General features: G+C 45.7%; 1 protein-coding gene across 2 annotated transcripts in view; it reads right to left on the bottom strand.

Moving 5' to 3' along the window:
- Positions 1 to 14,559, bottom strand: part of VIT (vitrin) — a 127,738-nt gene that overhangs the window by 11,478 nt on the left and 101,701 nt on the right. For both annotated transcript variants that reach the window (XM_025260867.3, XM_044925822.2), the window contains one exon: positions 3,743 to 3,846. In XM_025260867.3, the coding sequence (XP_025116652.3) occupies positions 3,743 to 3,846 (104 nt within the window). The remainder of the gene's footprint in view (positions 1 to 3,742; positions 3,847 to 14,559) is intronic.

The raw sequence follows: 14,559 nt of genomic DNA, 5'->3' as shown, positions 1-14,559 counted from the left end.
ATTGACTATGCCAAAGCCTTTGACTGTGTGGATCACAATAAACTATGGAAAATTCTGAAAGAGATGGGAATACCAGACCACCTGACCTGCCTCTTGAGAAACCCGTATGCAGGTCGGGAAGCAACAGTTAGAACTGGATATGGAACAACAGACTGGTTCCAAATAGGAAAAGGAGTACGTCAAGGCTGTATATTGTCACCCTGCTTATTTAACTTATATGCAGAGCACAAGATGAGAAATGCTGGGCTGGAAGAAGCACAAGCTGGAATCAAGATTGACGGAAGAAATATCAATAATCTCAGATAGGCAGATGACACTACCATTATGGCAGAAAGGGAAGAAGAACTAATGAGCCTCTTGACGAAAGTGAAAGAGGAGAGTGGAAAAAGTTGGCTTAAAGCTCAACATTCAGAAAACGAAGATCATGGCATCTGGTCCCATCACTTCATGGCAAATAGATGGGTAAACAGTGGAAACAGTGGCTGACTTTATTTTTTGGGGCTCCAAAATCACTGCAGATGGTGATTGCAGCCATGAAATTAAAAGACGCTTACTCCTTGGAAGAAAAGTTATGACCAACCTAGACAGCATAATAAAAAGCAGAGACATTACTTTGTCAACAAAGGTCCATCTAGTCAAGGCTATGGGTTTTTCAGTGGTCATGTATGGATGTGAGAGTTGGACTGTAAAGAATGCTGAGCACCGAAGAACTGATGCTTTTGAACTGTGGTGTTGGAGAAGACTCTTGAGAGTCCCTTGGACTGCAAGGAGATCCAACCAGTCCATCCTAAAGGAGATCAGTCCTGGGTGTTCATTGGGAGGACTGATGTTGAAGCTGAAACTCCAATACTTTGGCCACCTGATGTGAAGAGCTGACTCATTTGAAAAGACCCTGATGCTGGGAAAGATTGAGAGCAGGAGGAGAAGGGGATGACAGAGGATGAGGTGGTTGAATGGCATCACCGACTCAATGGACATGGGTTTGGGTAGACTCTTGGAGTTGGTGATAGACAGGGAGGCGTGGCGTGCTGCGGTCCATGGGGTTGCAAAGAGTCAGACACGACTGAGTGACTGAACTGAAATGAACTGAATTTTGTGTATATGAGTATTTATTTAGGCACAAAGGCCACAGCTTTCAAAGGGATCCTCAATCTAAATAAGCGTTAAGAGCTACCTTCTTAAGATGTTAGGGTTATAACATTACACTCAAGGCTTCTTTGGTTTTGGCCAGCATCCTGGCATCACTGACTAGTACAATCTTATCTGTCAAATGAAAGGATCAAATGGTTACATTCTCAGTTGCTAGAGAAGTGTCTTGGAGAACCCATGTGAGCTGGCTGCGTGAAAACCTCAGAGAACTGCATTAACAGCCAGAGCTGATTTCCTTCAAGGCCCAAGGCACCCAGCAGTCCCCTCTGGTTTACTGTTAGCTGCCTGTAGACAGAGCACAGGGAGCCCTCAGAAGATCACCTTGACCTCACCCAGTCGTAAATCTGGAGGCCATAGTCAATTTGCACTGCATACATGTTCCATTAGCCTTCTAGCGTGTCTGGAAAGCAGAGGCTAGAAATCTGAAAATTGCATTGTTGAGATTTCCTTGCAGCTGGAGTTCTGGATGTGTTTTAGTTTCATGAAATGATATGCACATGAGGTTTAGAAGATGAACATGGGGTAGAGGTCGTACTTTTAATTCTGCTATTTCTGTAGCCAAGTCTGTAGAGTGTTTGACTTTTCCAGGGTAGTGTTAGCAGAGGTGCCCATGATTAGTGACCAGCTTCCTTGGTGTTGAGAAGGTAGGGTGCAAAGCATGTATTTTGTGGCTGTGAATGGAGCAAGCAAGGCATGTTTTTGGAGCTGGAACTTGTAGCAGAAGTTTCCCGATCAGCATGGCTTCCTGGCTGAAGCAGATTCCTAAAGAGGCTGCAGTGGTAGAATTGAGAAAGCAATTTTCTGGTCTTGGAAGAGGCATGGCTCCTTGGAGGTCCTGGATCTGCAGGAAGCCTTTGGAAGCCATCTTTGAAAACTCAGCCTAGAGTACGTTTCTTCAGTAATTCTCAAAACCATTTCATACCCTGAAATACATCCCTTTCTGCTTAAATCAGCTGGAATGGGTTCTGTTCTCTAAACTCAAACCCCCATCAATACATGGCAGATTTAGAACATGTTACCTACTGAAAAAACATATACTGATTTTATTAAGACACCTCTCTAATCCCATCAAGGACATAGGATGTCTTCTGAAGTTTTAGAGTTTTACTCGTGATACCTTACTGGAATTTCAGTGATCTAAGTATCAAATTGAAAACAAATCAGACATCAACTCTATCATGTTTGTGATGAGGCAATATCCGATTTGGTGTCTCAGATCCAAGTGACTTGGATGGTGTTTATTTAGAATTGTTCAGAGATCAAAGGCTCTTCATTTGCTAGATACTAATGCACTGGTCTAAATAGATGTACATTGAAGTGGGGAGGGAAGTAATAAGTCAGATGTACTGTAATTTTGAAGATGCTCCTTCAAAGATAGCTGTATTTCCTGTGCACTTTCCATGGCAAGCAACGTGGCTCACATCTCCATTTCCCTGGATTGTGATGGTCCAGACAGGGTCCCCAAGGAGTGGGCAGTCCTCCCAGTGCCTCAAAGGCAGACTGTACCCCACCAGGCTCCTCTGTCCATGGAATTCTCCAGGCAAGAATACTGGAGTGGTTAGCCATTCTTTTCTCCAGGGGATCTTCCTCACCCAGGAATCGAACCTAAGTCTCCCGCATTGCGGGCAGATTCTTTACCTCTGTGCCACTGGGGAAGCCCAAACTCAGACTACCATTTATAAATTGGTATACTGGCATGGGCTCATTAGTGACCTTTGAACTTGGTTAGTGTGAAACTACTTCTAATTCCTACTCACCTCTGGGGAACTAATAAAATGGAGTTTTTGCATCTGCCCCACTGAAGACTAGATTTTGACCTTGGGATTTTGGTGCCCCACTCCCACTCCACCCCATCACCACCAGGAAGGCTCAGATGTCACAGGAGACACAGCTGGAAACAAAGACCATGTCTCTGCACGGTTATCACTGTAACAGCAGCTGATTAGAGAAGGATTCCCAAGGAGCACTGTGAAGCTTCCTGAATGGAGCCAGTGACAGATTTTATTTATTTTTAAATTTTATTTATTTATGTATTATTTGGCTGTGCTGAGTCTTCGTTGCTGCATACGCTATTCTCTAGTTGTGCTCGGGCTTCTCATTGTAGTGGGTTTTCTTGTTGCAGAGCACGGGCTCTAGGCACAGGCTCCATCGTTGTGGCACACAGGCTCAGTTGTGGACTCAACCCATGTCTCCTGCATTGGAAGGCACATTCTTTACCACTGAGCCGCCAGGGAAGCCCAAATTTTATTTTTATTAAAAATTTCTTTTTCACAAAACACAAAGATAGTTGATGACTTGTAGACCTGTCATGGTAGTCGTAACAGTAGTCCTGCTTGTCCTAAAGAAAACTGCCATGCTGAGGAAACAGGCCTGCTAAGAACTCTCCAGCATGTGTGCAATAATGATTTTTGCCCCCAGTCCACGGTAATACTTTAGGAAAGATACAGATATTCTGTGAGTCATTTCTTAACGGATTATTTGGATTTTTCCTTTTTCTATCTAGGATGTTAGCAGACGACCACATAGAAGGAGAACCATAGTAGCAAGAAGGTCTGAATCCGGATTGGACATTAGACAGACGTTAGACATGTACCTGCATTAGACAACCCTCCTCTCTGAGAAATCTTCTCTATGGCTGCCTTCACGTCCTGGGAATTCATGTGAGTCTTGAGATTAAATTGGGTAGCAGGATTGTCTCTGAAGATTCAGAACAAAAAGTAAAAATTAGCAGGAAAATTATTACCCTTGGAGCAAAGCAGAAATCAGTGCTGTATTATATACAAATAGAATGGAAGCTGCTTCAAAACCTTAAGCTGGTGTTATACAATGCCCCAAAGAACTGTTGGTGAGACGGGAGGACTGGGTCCTCGGCAGGGTGTGTAGAAAAAACTGGTTCATTTCAGGGCTCACGAGGTGTGGGTTCTGGTTTGGACTGTGCTGTTTCGTAGCTTCGTGACCTTGGGAAGTCATCTGACTTCTCTGGGCCTCAGTTTCCTCATCGAGATAAAAATAAAGACCATCATGTTCGTGTTGCTAAAGAGCAGGACTGTTGTCCAGTGGGATTTTGCAAATGTCAGGATGTCCCCAGGCTACCCCAGACCCTCCTATCCAGGAAGAGAGTCTCAGTTGATAGCCCCTTGCCCCCTCACCCCACCCCGGTACCCCAGCACTGGAACTGCATGTTAACGGTTGCGTCAAGGAGAACCCATGGTTTTGTCTTTCTCATTCTGCGACTCCTGTGACTTGGTGAGAATATTCAAATCTTACCTGGAAGGTCAACATCTATTTTACTAAAGTCTGACTAAGGTTAGCTGGAGAGGAGTTAGAGTGACTTCAGTGGAGAAACAGAAGGAGAGCCCTTCTCTAGAAAGGAGCCTTTTTCTTTAGGTAACAGGCTTGGGAGCTGCTGAGCAGGGAGGGAGTGTGGAATCTTTCATGATCACGTAGATGGTGTGCCGGCAGGGACGAGGGCTCTGTGTGATGGATGTGAGTGGTCACACCCAGGATGAAGTGGGGATGCGTGGTGAAATCACATCTCCCGAAGCACTGATAGTCCGTCACTGGCAGGACCTCATGCAGGTGCGACCTTTAAGGTCACACGGGGCCCTGAACTCCAAAAGAACCTGTGCTTGCTTCAATGCTCTTCCATACCTGCTCCGTCAAACCACCCACATCCCCTTCTGCAGTCCTTCTGACTCATTAAGTCATCCCCACAGTATGCATTCTTGATACCCTCTGATAATGTCCTCATCAAATACCAGTCCTGCCAGATCAACCTCTCAAATATCTCTTGTGACTCTCGCATCCTTTCACCAACCCCCCCACCACCCCCTCGCCCACTCAAGTTTGGACTTGGATCTTCTTTTTCCTGAACTATTCCTACAGCCTCCTACCTGGTCTTCCTGTGCCACAGTGGACTGTCCAGAGGATGTCTTACCCCACAGGTGCTAAGAGCCTGTCAGAGGTGGATTAACCTGCATGCTAATGATACCTCTTCATATTTGTAATTTTGGGTTCTTTTTCCAAAAAGAATCCCCAAACTATATAAGCTTCAGAGTCCCCAAAGCCTGGATCTACCTTTGGTAACCAAAGAATATGAACTTTTCAGGGGCTGGAAAAAAAAAATCAAAACAACAACAAAGTATTATTAGCTACAAAACCGAAAATTACAAAATTGATATTGACAATAATAACTATGTATTTGTCTACCAAACATAATGTTCTAGACACCCCATTAACCATAAAAATTTTTAACTCACAGAACTCTAATTACATTCGAAAATGATTGGGGGACTAGATTTTTCTCATTTTGAAAGATTTCCTGAGTGTGCCTGACAATTGTGAAGAAATCATAGCTGACCATAAATTGTGTTGCTCATAGACAAATAATTTCAAAAGCAAAAATATAGATTTTTCTTAAGTTTTTACAGAAAAAAGATTAAATATGGAAGCTAGTCATATCTATACTGATCCCCCAGAGCCCTGTTCATGAGGCTGTCTGAATGTTGATAACTTTGTAGAGTGATCCATCACCCATTTCCCATACTACACCTACTGTCAGGCCTTGTTATCCGCAGTAGTTATGTTCTATAAAGTTGTTGCAAACATCACGGTAGCGGGTCTCTGAGCCATTGTTCCTAGGGAAAATAGGGGGTTGGATTCCTGTGGGCCTCTGGTCATATTTTCATCAATAGGTCAGCATATAAACTTGTTTTATGTATGTTTCTGTTTCAAGGTGCCCAATTTAATATATGTTTCTTACAGTAATTAATTATATGCACATTTTCTGTATCATGAAACACTAGCTGAAAGGGTTTAATGTTTTAAACCTGACCCTGGGTCATGCTGTGTAGATTTGTTTTGGCTCTCAGCTTCATAATGGCTATCCATCGTACTTAAAAAAAAAAGTAGTCATCATTTCATGAATTCGTAAGTTCAGCCACTTTTCCATTAGTTATTTTAGCAGTTTCTGGAGCAGATTCACATACAGATAAATGAATTTCCTTTTTCTTTTTTTGCTGAATATATTGGATCATCAGTTCATTAACATTGAACTCATGACCAACAGCATAGGTTGCCTGAAGGAAATTTATCTAACATTTGCGGTTTCTCCTTAAGCACGTCACAGCCTTCTTGTGCTTAGAACACTGGATAGCACTTCAGCGCTACACTTGGGGCCATTAAAATTGTGAAATCATCAATGAATAGCTGGAAAGTGTGGTGCTAAGTAGACTGTGAAAAGGACACTTGTTTACAGCACGAGTTGGAACGAGGCAGAGCATTGCCTTGTTTGACCTCAGCGGGGGATGTTGTTTGTCTCCTTCCTTCACAGTGCACATCCGCAGATGACTGAAAGTACCAGGAGTGTAGATTTTGGAGATGCAGGTACATTTTAGCAAGTAGGTGAATTTGCAGATATGGAACACCCAAATCATGAAGGTTGACCATAACCTATTTGAGAACAAGCGCTATGTTCCAGTATTTCCTCTCCCTGGTGCTTAGCATACAGCGGGTAATAGAGAATTATGGAAAGGAGGGAAGGAGGGAGGAATCTCAAATGTCCTTTCCTCTCTTAGACCATCCTGGGTAGAAGTGAACACCCCCCTCTGAGCCCCACACTCATCACTCTTTCCCCCTGTTACATCTTGGAGGTAGATGAATCTATCTTCAGAAGCAGACAGATGAGCTATTCATATACCCAATGAATAGATGCTTTTCAGTTTATTTAATGTTGTTTCTGTTAAAAATATCACCTCCCTCACTAGCTGGTAAAGTCCCAAAGAACAGAATCTCTATCACAGTTATTTATTTATTTTTAATGAATTGAAAGGTTGGATCAGAGGACTGCTGAAACTCTTTCCAATTGCTAAAATTACCATTAGGAGCAAAACCGCAGAGCTCATCCACCAGGGGACTAACAGGCAAATGTAATCAAACCACTTAGATGAATTTTACATTAGTATGCCCTGCAAATGGCATAGTGCTTAGAGTGTGGTAAACACTCAATAAATCTTTGTTAAAATGTAAAGTAATTAAATTATAGGAATGAATGATAAGTCTCTAACCTGCAGACTCTGACCACTCTCAGTATCAGAGTGCATGGGTGTATATGTCCTTTTTTGGGACTGGTGGCCCTACACCTTTACCTGGTTCCTTTTTCAGAGCTGAAGATTATTTAAAAAGTTCAAAGAGATATGCCACTATATTTTTATGTAAGCAATATTTTTATTTGTAATTTTGTTAGACGATCTCATCAAGGGAAAACACATTTGTTTCCCTCAGTGGATATTAAGGATTTCCTTTGAAAGTAAGAGAAGAAAATAAAGAGGTTTATAGCACAAGAAGAAAACATCAAATTGTTTTATGTTTGAAAGAGGAGTTAAGACTAATAAAGAGAAATGACAGGGAGCCAGCATTTGACTGTTCATAGAAAGGACTAATTCATGCAATAGGAAAGGACTATCTTGCAAGTGTGTGAGAAGAATGAATGCCTGTTGGAGGTGGGCGCAAGTGATTCCAAGGGAGGCTGGAGCCTGGGGGCAGAGCGCTGGATGGTGCATCAGTGTTCCCAGACCTCCCTGATGACAAGCCTTACTTGAGGCACCCTGTTAAACTCCACAGGTTTAATCAGGTCTCCCCGAGGCAGAAACTCAGTATGTCTGGGCTGGGGATTTTTTTAAACAAGCTGATCCAGGTGAATCTCATCCTCGGGAAAGTTTGGGGAGCCCTGGATTTTAGAGGACCTCTGAGGCCCTTTCAGTCCTAAGGTTCCCATTTGGTTAAATTCCTTGTCTATTGATTCACCGCAGTCACATGGAGTGAGCCTCTCAAATGCATAGAAACACATTAACTAATCATAGTCCCTTTAGAAAGAACGTTTCAAAACTGTTTCTTCCAAGGCATCATCACTTTAAGGTTACAATAGAATAACCTGATTATCCTTCAGTTCAATCGCTCAGTCATTTCCGACTCCTTGCAACCCCATGGACTGCAGAATGCCAGGCTTCCCTGTCCATCACCAACTCCCAGAGCTTGCTCAAACTCATGTCCATTGAGTCAGTGATGCCATCCAGCCATCTCATCCTCTGTCGTCCCCTTCTTCTCCTGCCTTCCATCTTTCCCAGCATCAGGGTCTTTTCTAATGAGTCAGTTCTTTACATCAGGTGGCCAAAGTATTGGAGCTTCAGCATCAGTCCTGCCAATGAATATTCAGGACTGATTTCCTTTAGGATTGACTGGTTTGATTTCCTTGCAGTCCAAGGGACTCTCAAGAGTCTTCTTCAACACCACAGTTCAAAAGCATCAATTCTTCAGCACTCAGCTTTCTTTATGGTCCATCTCTCACATCCATACACGACTACTGGAAAAACCATAGCTTTGACTAGATGGACCTTTGTCAGCAAAGTCATATCTCTGCTTTTTAATGTGCTGTCTAGGTTAGTCATAGCTTTTATTCCAAGGAGCAAGCGTCTTTTAATTTCATAGTTGCGGTCAACATCTGCAGTGATTTTGGAGCCCCCCAAAATAAAGTATCTTACTGTTTCCATTGTTTTCCCATCTATTTGCCAATGAAGTGATGGGACTGGATGCCATGATCTTCGTCCTCTGAATGTTGAGTTTTAAGCCAGCTTTTCACCCTCCTCTTTCACTTTCATTAAGAGGCTCTTTAGTTCCTCTTCGCTTTCTGTGATAAGGGTGATGCCATCTGAGGTTATTGATATTTCTCCCGGCAATCGTGATTTCAGGTTGTGCTTCATCCAGCCTGGCATTTCACATGATGTACTCTGCATATAAGTTAAATAAGTAGGGTGACAATATATAGCCTTGACATACTCCTTTCCCAATTTGGAATCAGTCTGTGGTTCCATGTCTGGTTCTAAATGTTGCTTCTTGACCTGCATACAGATTTCTCAGGAGGCAGGTCAGGTGGTCTGGTATTCCCATCTCTTTAAGATTTTTGACAGTTGGTTGTGATCCACACAGTCAAAGGCTTTAGTGTAGTCAATGAAGCAGGAGTAGATGTTTTTCTGGAATTCTCTTGCTTTTACGATGATCCAACAGATGTTGGCAATTTGATTTCTGGTTCCTCTGCCTTTTCTAAATCCAGCTTGAACATCTAGAATTTCTCAGTTCACGTACTGTTGGAGCCTAGCTCATTCTATTGACTGTCCTTAGCCTTTTAATTTTTGTAATGCTAAAGTGTGATGATTTCTGGAGTTAGTCACTGAGTTGAACCATGCCTGTGAACTCAGGAGGATGTTCTGGGGTAACCCTGGTTGCCTAAGGTGGCAGTAGGTTGGGTGATGGACTTGTCCCTTGAGGGCATTACTCAGCTCAGAATGAAATGATTCTGTCCCTCCCCTTAAAGGACTGAGCAGCTATGGTCAATGCAGGGGCCCAGGCCAACCTGCTGAGGGACTTAGCACAACTAGCCCCTTTTGAAAGGACACTGGCCTTTCTCACATTTCCTAGGGTCAGAGATTTGGAGCAGAGTCTTATAATCAAATTTGGTGTTTAGAGGAGTATTTGTGTGTGTGTGTGTGTAATTAGCAACAATAATTCCACCCACTACCAGAAAAATAGAAAGTTAACCTGCAAGCATCTTCCTGCTGGAGGAAACATGGGCGTGTACTCTGCTGATCTGAGAATTACTCTAGAGCCAGGGGGCTCTCCAGCTTGCTGTCTGTTATACTGCCTGGCTTGTGCAGGGACATAGAACGTCTTGACAACAGACAGTGTCTGGTGCTTCCCAAACTCAGTTGTGCGTCCGGCCACCTGGGATTTTTTAAAAAATATGGATTCTGTGGACTGGATGTGAGGCCTGAGGTTCTGCCTTTCTCATAGCCTCATGAGCGGCTGTGTCTCATGCACATGACGCTGTGTATCGTGTGTGAGTGGCAGTGTCTTCACAGGGGAGAATGGCTTTAGATGATCCAAGCACGTTACTGCTATCATGTCCTTTATTTCTAATCTGATGCCACTGCCGATCTGACAGGAAGGACCAGCCTATGGCCCGGAGGTTGGGGACCTCTGTCTTAGAGAATGCTATGAGAATCAAGAACATAAGCAGTGGGGCTGCCAGTGATATGGGGAAGGGGGGAGAATAAATAAATCTGCAGAAGGTGCGAGAAAGGCAGAGAGGAAGGAGAATGGGGCTCCTGAAGCCCTAAGCTGGTGACTTGGGGGGAGACGGGAGGGTCCTGGGGCACAGGGGTCACCAGATAACAGCACACCCCAGTTTGGCTTGGGTGTTGGGATTTTTAAATGTTTCCCAAGTAGTTCTAATGTGCACAAGAGTGGCCATCTGCTTCTCTAGCAGAATGGTCCGAGGATCTAGGGAGAATAATCTCAGCATGGCATGGATGGGGGGCCCCCAGAGAAGCCCTGGAGATGTGCAATGCAGGGTCAGGAGAACCCATCCAAGGAGAGCAGGCATGAGACAAGGGCAGTCTTCATTTCCTCTGTCCCCCTGGGAGAACTGTGTGGTGGGAACAGAAAAGCATCAGATCCTTGTGTAAACTGTATTCCCAGCTCACTCAGCCTTGAGTCTGTGTCCCTGAGGCGTGTGGCTCAGAGTTCACCTGCCTGAAAGAAGAGGGGCCGAGAGGTCTTTGCAAGTGCCCCTAGGCCCTGGAGAGCCCTTCCGGGGAGACAGGCAGCTGTTCTGGGTCCTGTCGCTTCCTCTACAGGCAGTGTAGACGGAGGGCTCGAGGAGTGGACGGGGCAGGGGTTGGAGAGACCCAAGCTCTGCCAGGTGCCACCGTCTTTCCAGGGAAGCCAAGCTGTCCCTTCCCCTCCCTGGGGGTTAGCGATTTTCACCTTGGCTACAGATTAACATACTAGCTTCTGGGTATTTGCCAAATTCCGGGTTAATAGGTCTGAGATAGCGCCCAGTCATCAGCATTTCTAAAAGCTCCCCTGGTGACGTCGGGACCAGGCAGCCCCTTCCTGTTCTGGGGTCCTGTGGTGCCAAGCATCTCCCAGGCCCCCTCCTGTGGGGGCTCGTACCCCAAACCCTCTCACACCTTTGTGCAAACTCAAGAAAACGTGACAGAAGGGTCCTCCTTGCCAGGTGTAGCAGTTGCCTATTTCTGTTGCAAACTTAGTGGCCGAACCAACACACTTACCAGTTTACAGCTCTGGAGGTCAGCAGCCCGCGGGGGCTCTCCCCAGCAGAGCCACGCTCCCTTTCAAAGGCTCTCGGAGACCATCATTGCCTGGTCTTTTCCAGCACGTGTTTCTTGGTTAGGGTCCCTCTCCTCCACCTTCAGAGCCAGCCGTCGCATCTTTCTGAGCCTCTTCCATAGTCACATCTCCCTCAGTGGATAATAGCCGGGAAGGGTTCTCTGCTTTTAAGCACCCAAGTGATTAGACTGGGACACCTGGGCATCCAGGACAGTCTCCCGTCTCAGGGTCCTTGACTTTAATCATAGCTCCAAGCCCCTCCGGCTCTGATGGAATATCTTGGTGGGGGCTCTGTGCTGGACCTAATGAGTATAACATCGGGTTTTGAACACGCAGCAGCCATCTGCTCAGTCGGTCTTGGCTGTGAGGCTCATTCTGTTTAAACTTCTGTTTCCCTCTCAAGTTGCATGAAAAAAGGGCCAAATTCTGCTTCTGATACATTGCTGGAAATGATAGGTGTCCTTATGAAGCCAGTTTTTGCTGTTTCATGGGAAACCAGTGAACTGATTCCTCACAGCCAGGAAGGTTGTTGCCTCAGTGAGTTATCACAGCCGTGGATTCCAGGGGGTCAGACATGGGGAGCTTCACAGCCATTATTCCGCCCATCGCACCACACCCAACACCTGGTTTCTTCTCCCGACTCTGGATGCCCCACACTGGACGGCTCAGCCGGTCCACGGGAGCCTCTGAGCATCCTTCCTGCTTTGGGGGACAGAAAGGGAGGCTCAACTGAATGTGACTGAGGGTGTTCAGTCTGGGCTGAGTTGGGTGGGCTGAGAAGTAAAGTAAGGAAATGCAGCCCAACTTTGAGCTAAAACACAGGACACCTGTCAGAGAACCATGGGCAAAGAAAAGGATTTCATTTTGAAATGAAGAACAACCAATATTTTGCTTTATTCTATAGCTTGTTTTCCAGTGTTGGTACCCTCGGGTTGATTACAAAGTTCAGAAGAACATGTACAATTCTGTTCCATTTGTACTGAAACTGGGGATGAAGACAACATTATATTGAAGGTCCAGAGGGTATTCAGTACCCGTGGATCCAGGCAGCAGCTAAAATGTAACCTGCTTGGCTTCACTGTTCTGTTTGCTACAGTTCACCGAATAGCTACTTGTCTGGCCATTCTTTCTTCTAGCCTCTTAGTGTTCCCATTGGTCTTAAGCGCAACCACAAGCCTGTTGGCTGCTTAATTCTAAAATGAGACCACATGTGCAAAATGAGGGCTTGGTCCTTGGCCTTTTCTTCAACAGGGTCTCAGTCCTCAGTTTGGTGGAAAACTTCAATCATCAGGAGCTTTCTTGGCAGAGAAGCAAACTCTTTGAAGTCAATTTGGCTTAACATCTTAGAGATTAACCCAAGATTTAATATCTGTCTTCTCCCTAGTGGCCAAGCATTAGCTGTGTATTCTTAGGGAAGTCACTCAGCCTCTCTGGGTCTGTATCGAATGTGGACTCTCTTACTGGAGGTGCGTGATGACTGTGGAAGGAACGCTGTGGTTGCTGAAAGGTTAACTCGATCTTGGGTTCCAAGCCTCTGCTGTGCAGAGAGGGGATGTGGGAGATGGAGAAGGTTGGCACCACCCGGGCTGAAGAGCTCCCCCTGGCCTGGACCAGAAGCAGGAACCCAGCCAGTGAAAGGAGAAGTTACAGAAAGGGGCAGAAGCCATGAGCCTGGCAGGGGATGATGCTGGGCCACTGCGGGGAAGGACAGAGGACAAGCAGAGAGCTGAGGAGATGCAGGAAAGAAGGAGGGAGGGGATCAGTGACCCGCCAATCCTGTGACATCACTCTCCTTTCACCTGCCTGCCTGGGCTGGTTTCTGTCTCCTGTACCCAAAGTATCTCTGTGTAGGATGCTTAGGGACCAGCAGGTGGAACAAGCTCTGCATTTTGTCCATCAGGCCATTGTTCTGCTTCTCATATTTTTATTTCTTATTTGCCTTCTGTTTCCTGTTCATAGTATGAGGCTTCTAAATCCCTCAAAAGTCTAAGTTCTGCCTCAGCTCTACGGAAAGCCAAGCGAAAGAATGTTCTGGGGGAATCTTTCACGTGGACCCGGGGCAGTGCTGATGGGGGTGAGAAACCCGAGAGGAGGAATAGGGAGCTCCGAGTCCTCCCACCTCTGCCAGCTCCTTCCCAGCCTACACCTCACCTTGGGAGCTTGTTCCTGGCGGGGTGGGCATTCCTTTTAGAGCCTGTTTCCTTACTGTAACATGAGGAGTTGGAAGCATGAGCTTTCTAGGGCCCCCACTGCACTGCGATTCTGAGAGAAGGGGGCTGATCCCCAGTGACGGTCGTGACATGGGTACTAGAATCCAGTGAGAACCCAAAGGGCCAGAAAGGGGACTACTTTCCCAGCCAGCCAAACACTGGTGAGCCCTCTTCCAGAAACACTGACTTCAGATCTGCGTCGACCTCTGCCCCTCACCATTCCCTGCCCCACACGCTCCCCCTCTGCACACTAAGACCATTTGCTGGAGAAAGAATGGACGGGAGAGCGGGGGGCAGATATAAAAGCATTTTCAGCTTTTACTTCTGGGCGCGTGGATTTCCCCTTCAGCCTCATGACACCCTCCTAGCGCTTTTCTCCAGCTGATTTTGTTCCCTGACGGACGTATAACCTCTGTGCCGCCATTGTTTCCTTGCTCATCACTCACACACCTATTCAGAACCCGAGGCTGGAAGGGAGAGGAAGCGCTTCCAATGGGGTCGCCCAAAGTCCATTGATTGGCTGTCTTCTTAGTACAGAGCCAGTCACTGAATTACAGAACATCTGGGCTGGCAGAGCCCTAATAAATCAGCTGCTCCGCCTGCCCTGGACGTCACCAATGGCAGCTCTTACCTGGAGAGGCTAAGTGACTTGCCTAACGTCACCCAGTGGAGCAAAGGCTTGAATCCCAGTGAATTCAAGACGTCCTGTCACCAGTTCCTTGTGCTTTCCACCCCACCCTGAGGCCGAAGATGATCGATCGGCTTGTGTGAGCAGAAAGTGAAGGAAAACAGACACATTTCCCTTAAGGGCTTTAAATTAATAAGGATCCGGGATGGGAAAAAAGGACAAAGAGCAAAGGTATTTTTAGAAAGTGGCATTGGAAAGCGTGGAGGTAGACTCTTCCCTGTAAATGGTGATGAGGTTAAGAACACAGTGGGAGAAAATGTTATTGTGAGAGGAAGCAGCCTTTATTGAATTGTTTTTCCTACCCTGCTGCATTTATTCTTTAATCCG

The sequence above is a fragment of the Bubalus bubalis genome, chromosome 12, assembly GCF_019923935.1.
Source record: "Bubalus bubalis isolate 160015118507 breed Murrah chromosome 12, NDDB_SH_1, whole genome shotgun sequence".
Classification (NCBI taxonomy): Eukaryota; Metazoa; Chordata; class Mammalia; order Artiodactyla; family Bovidae; genus Bubalus; species Bubalus bubalis.
This window is presented reverse-complemented; position numbering and strand designations above follow the sequence as displayed.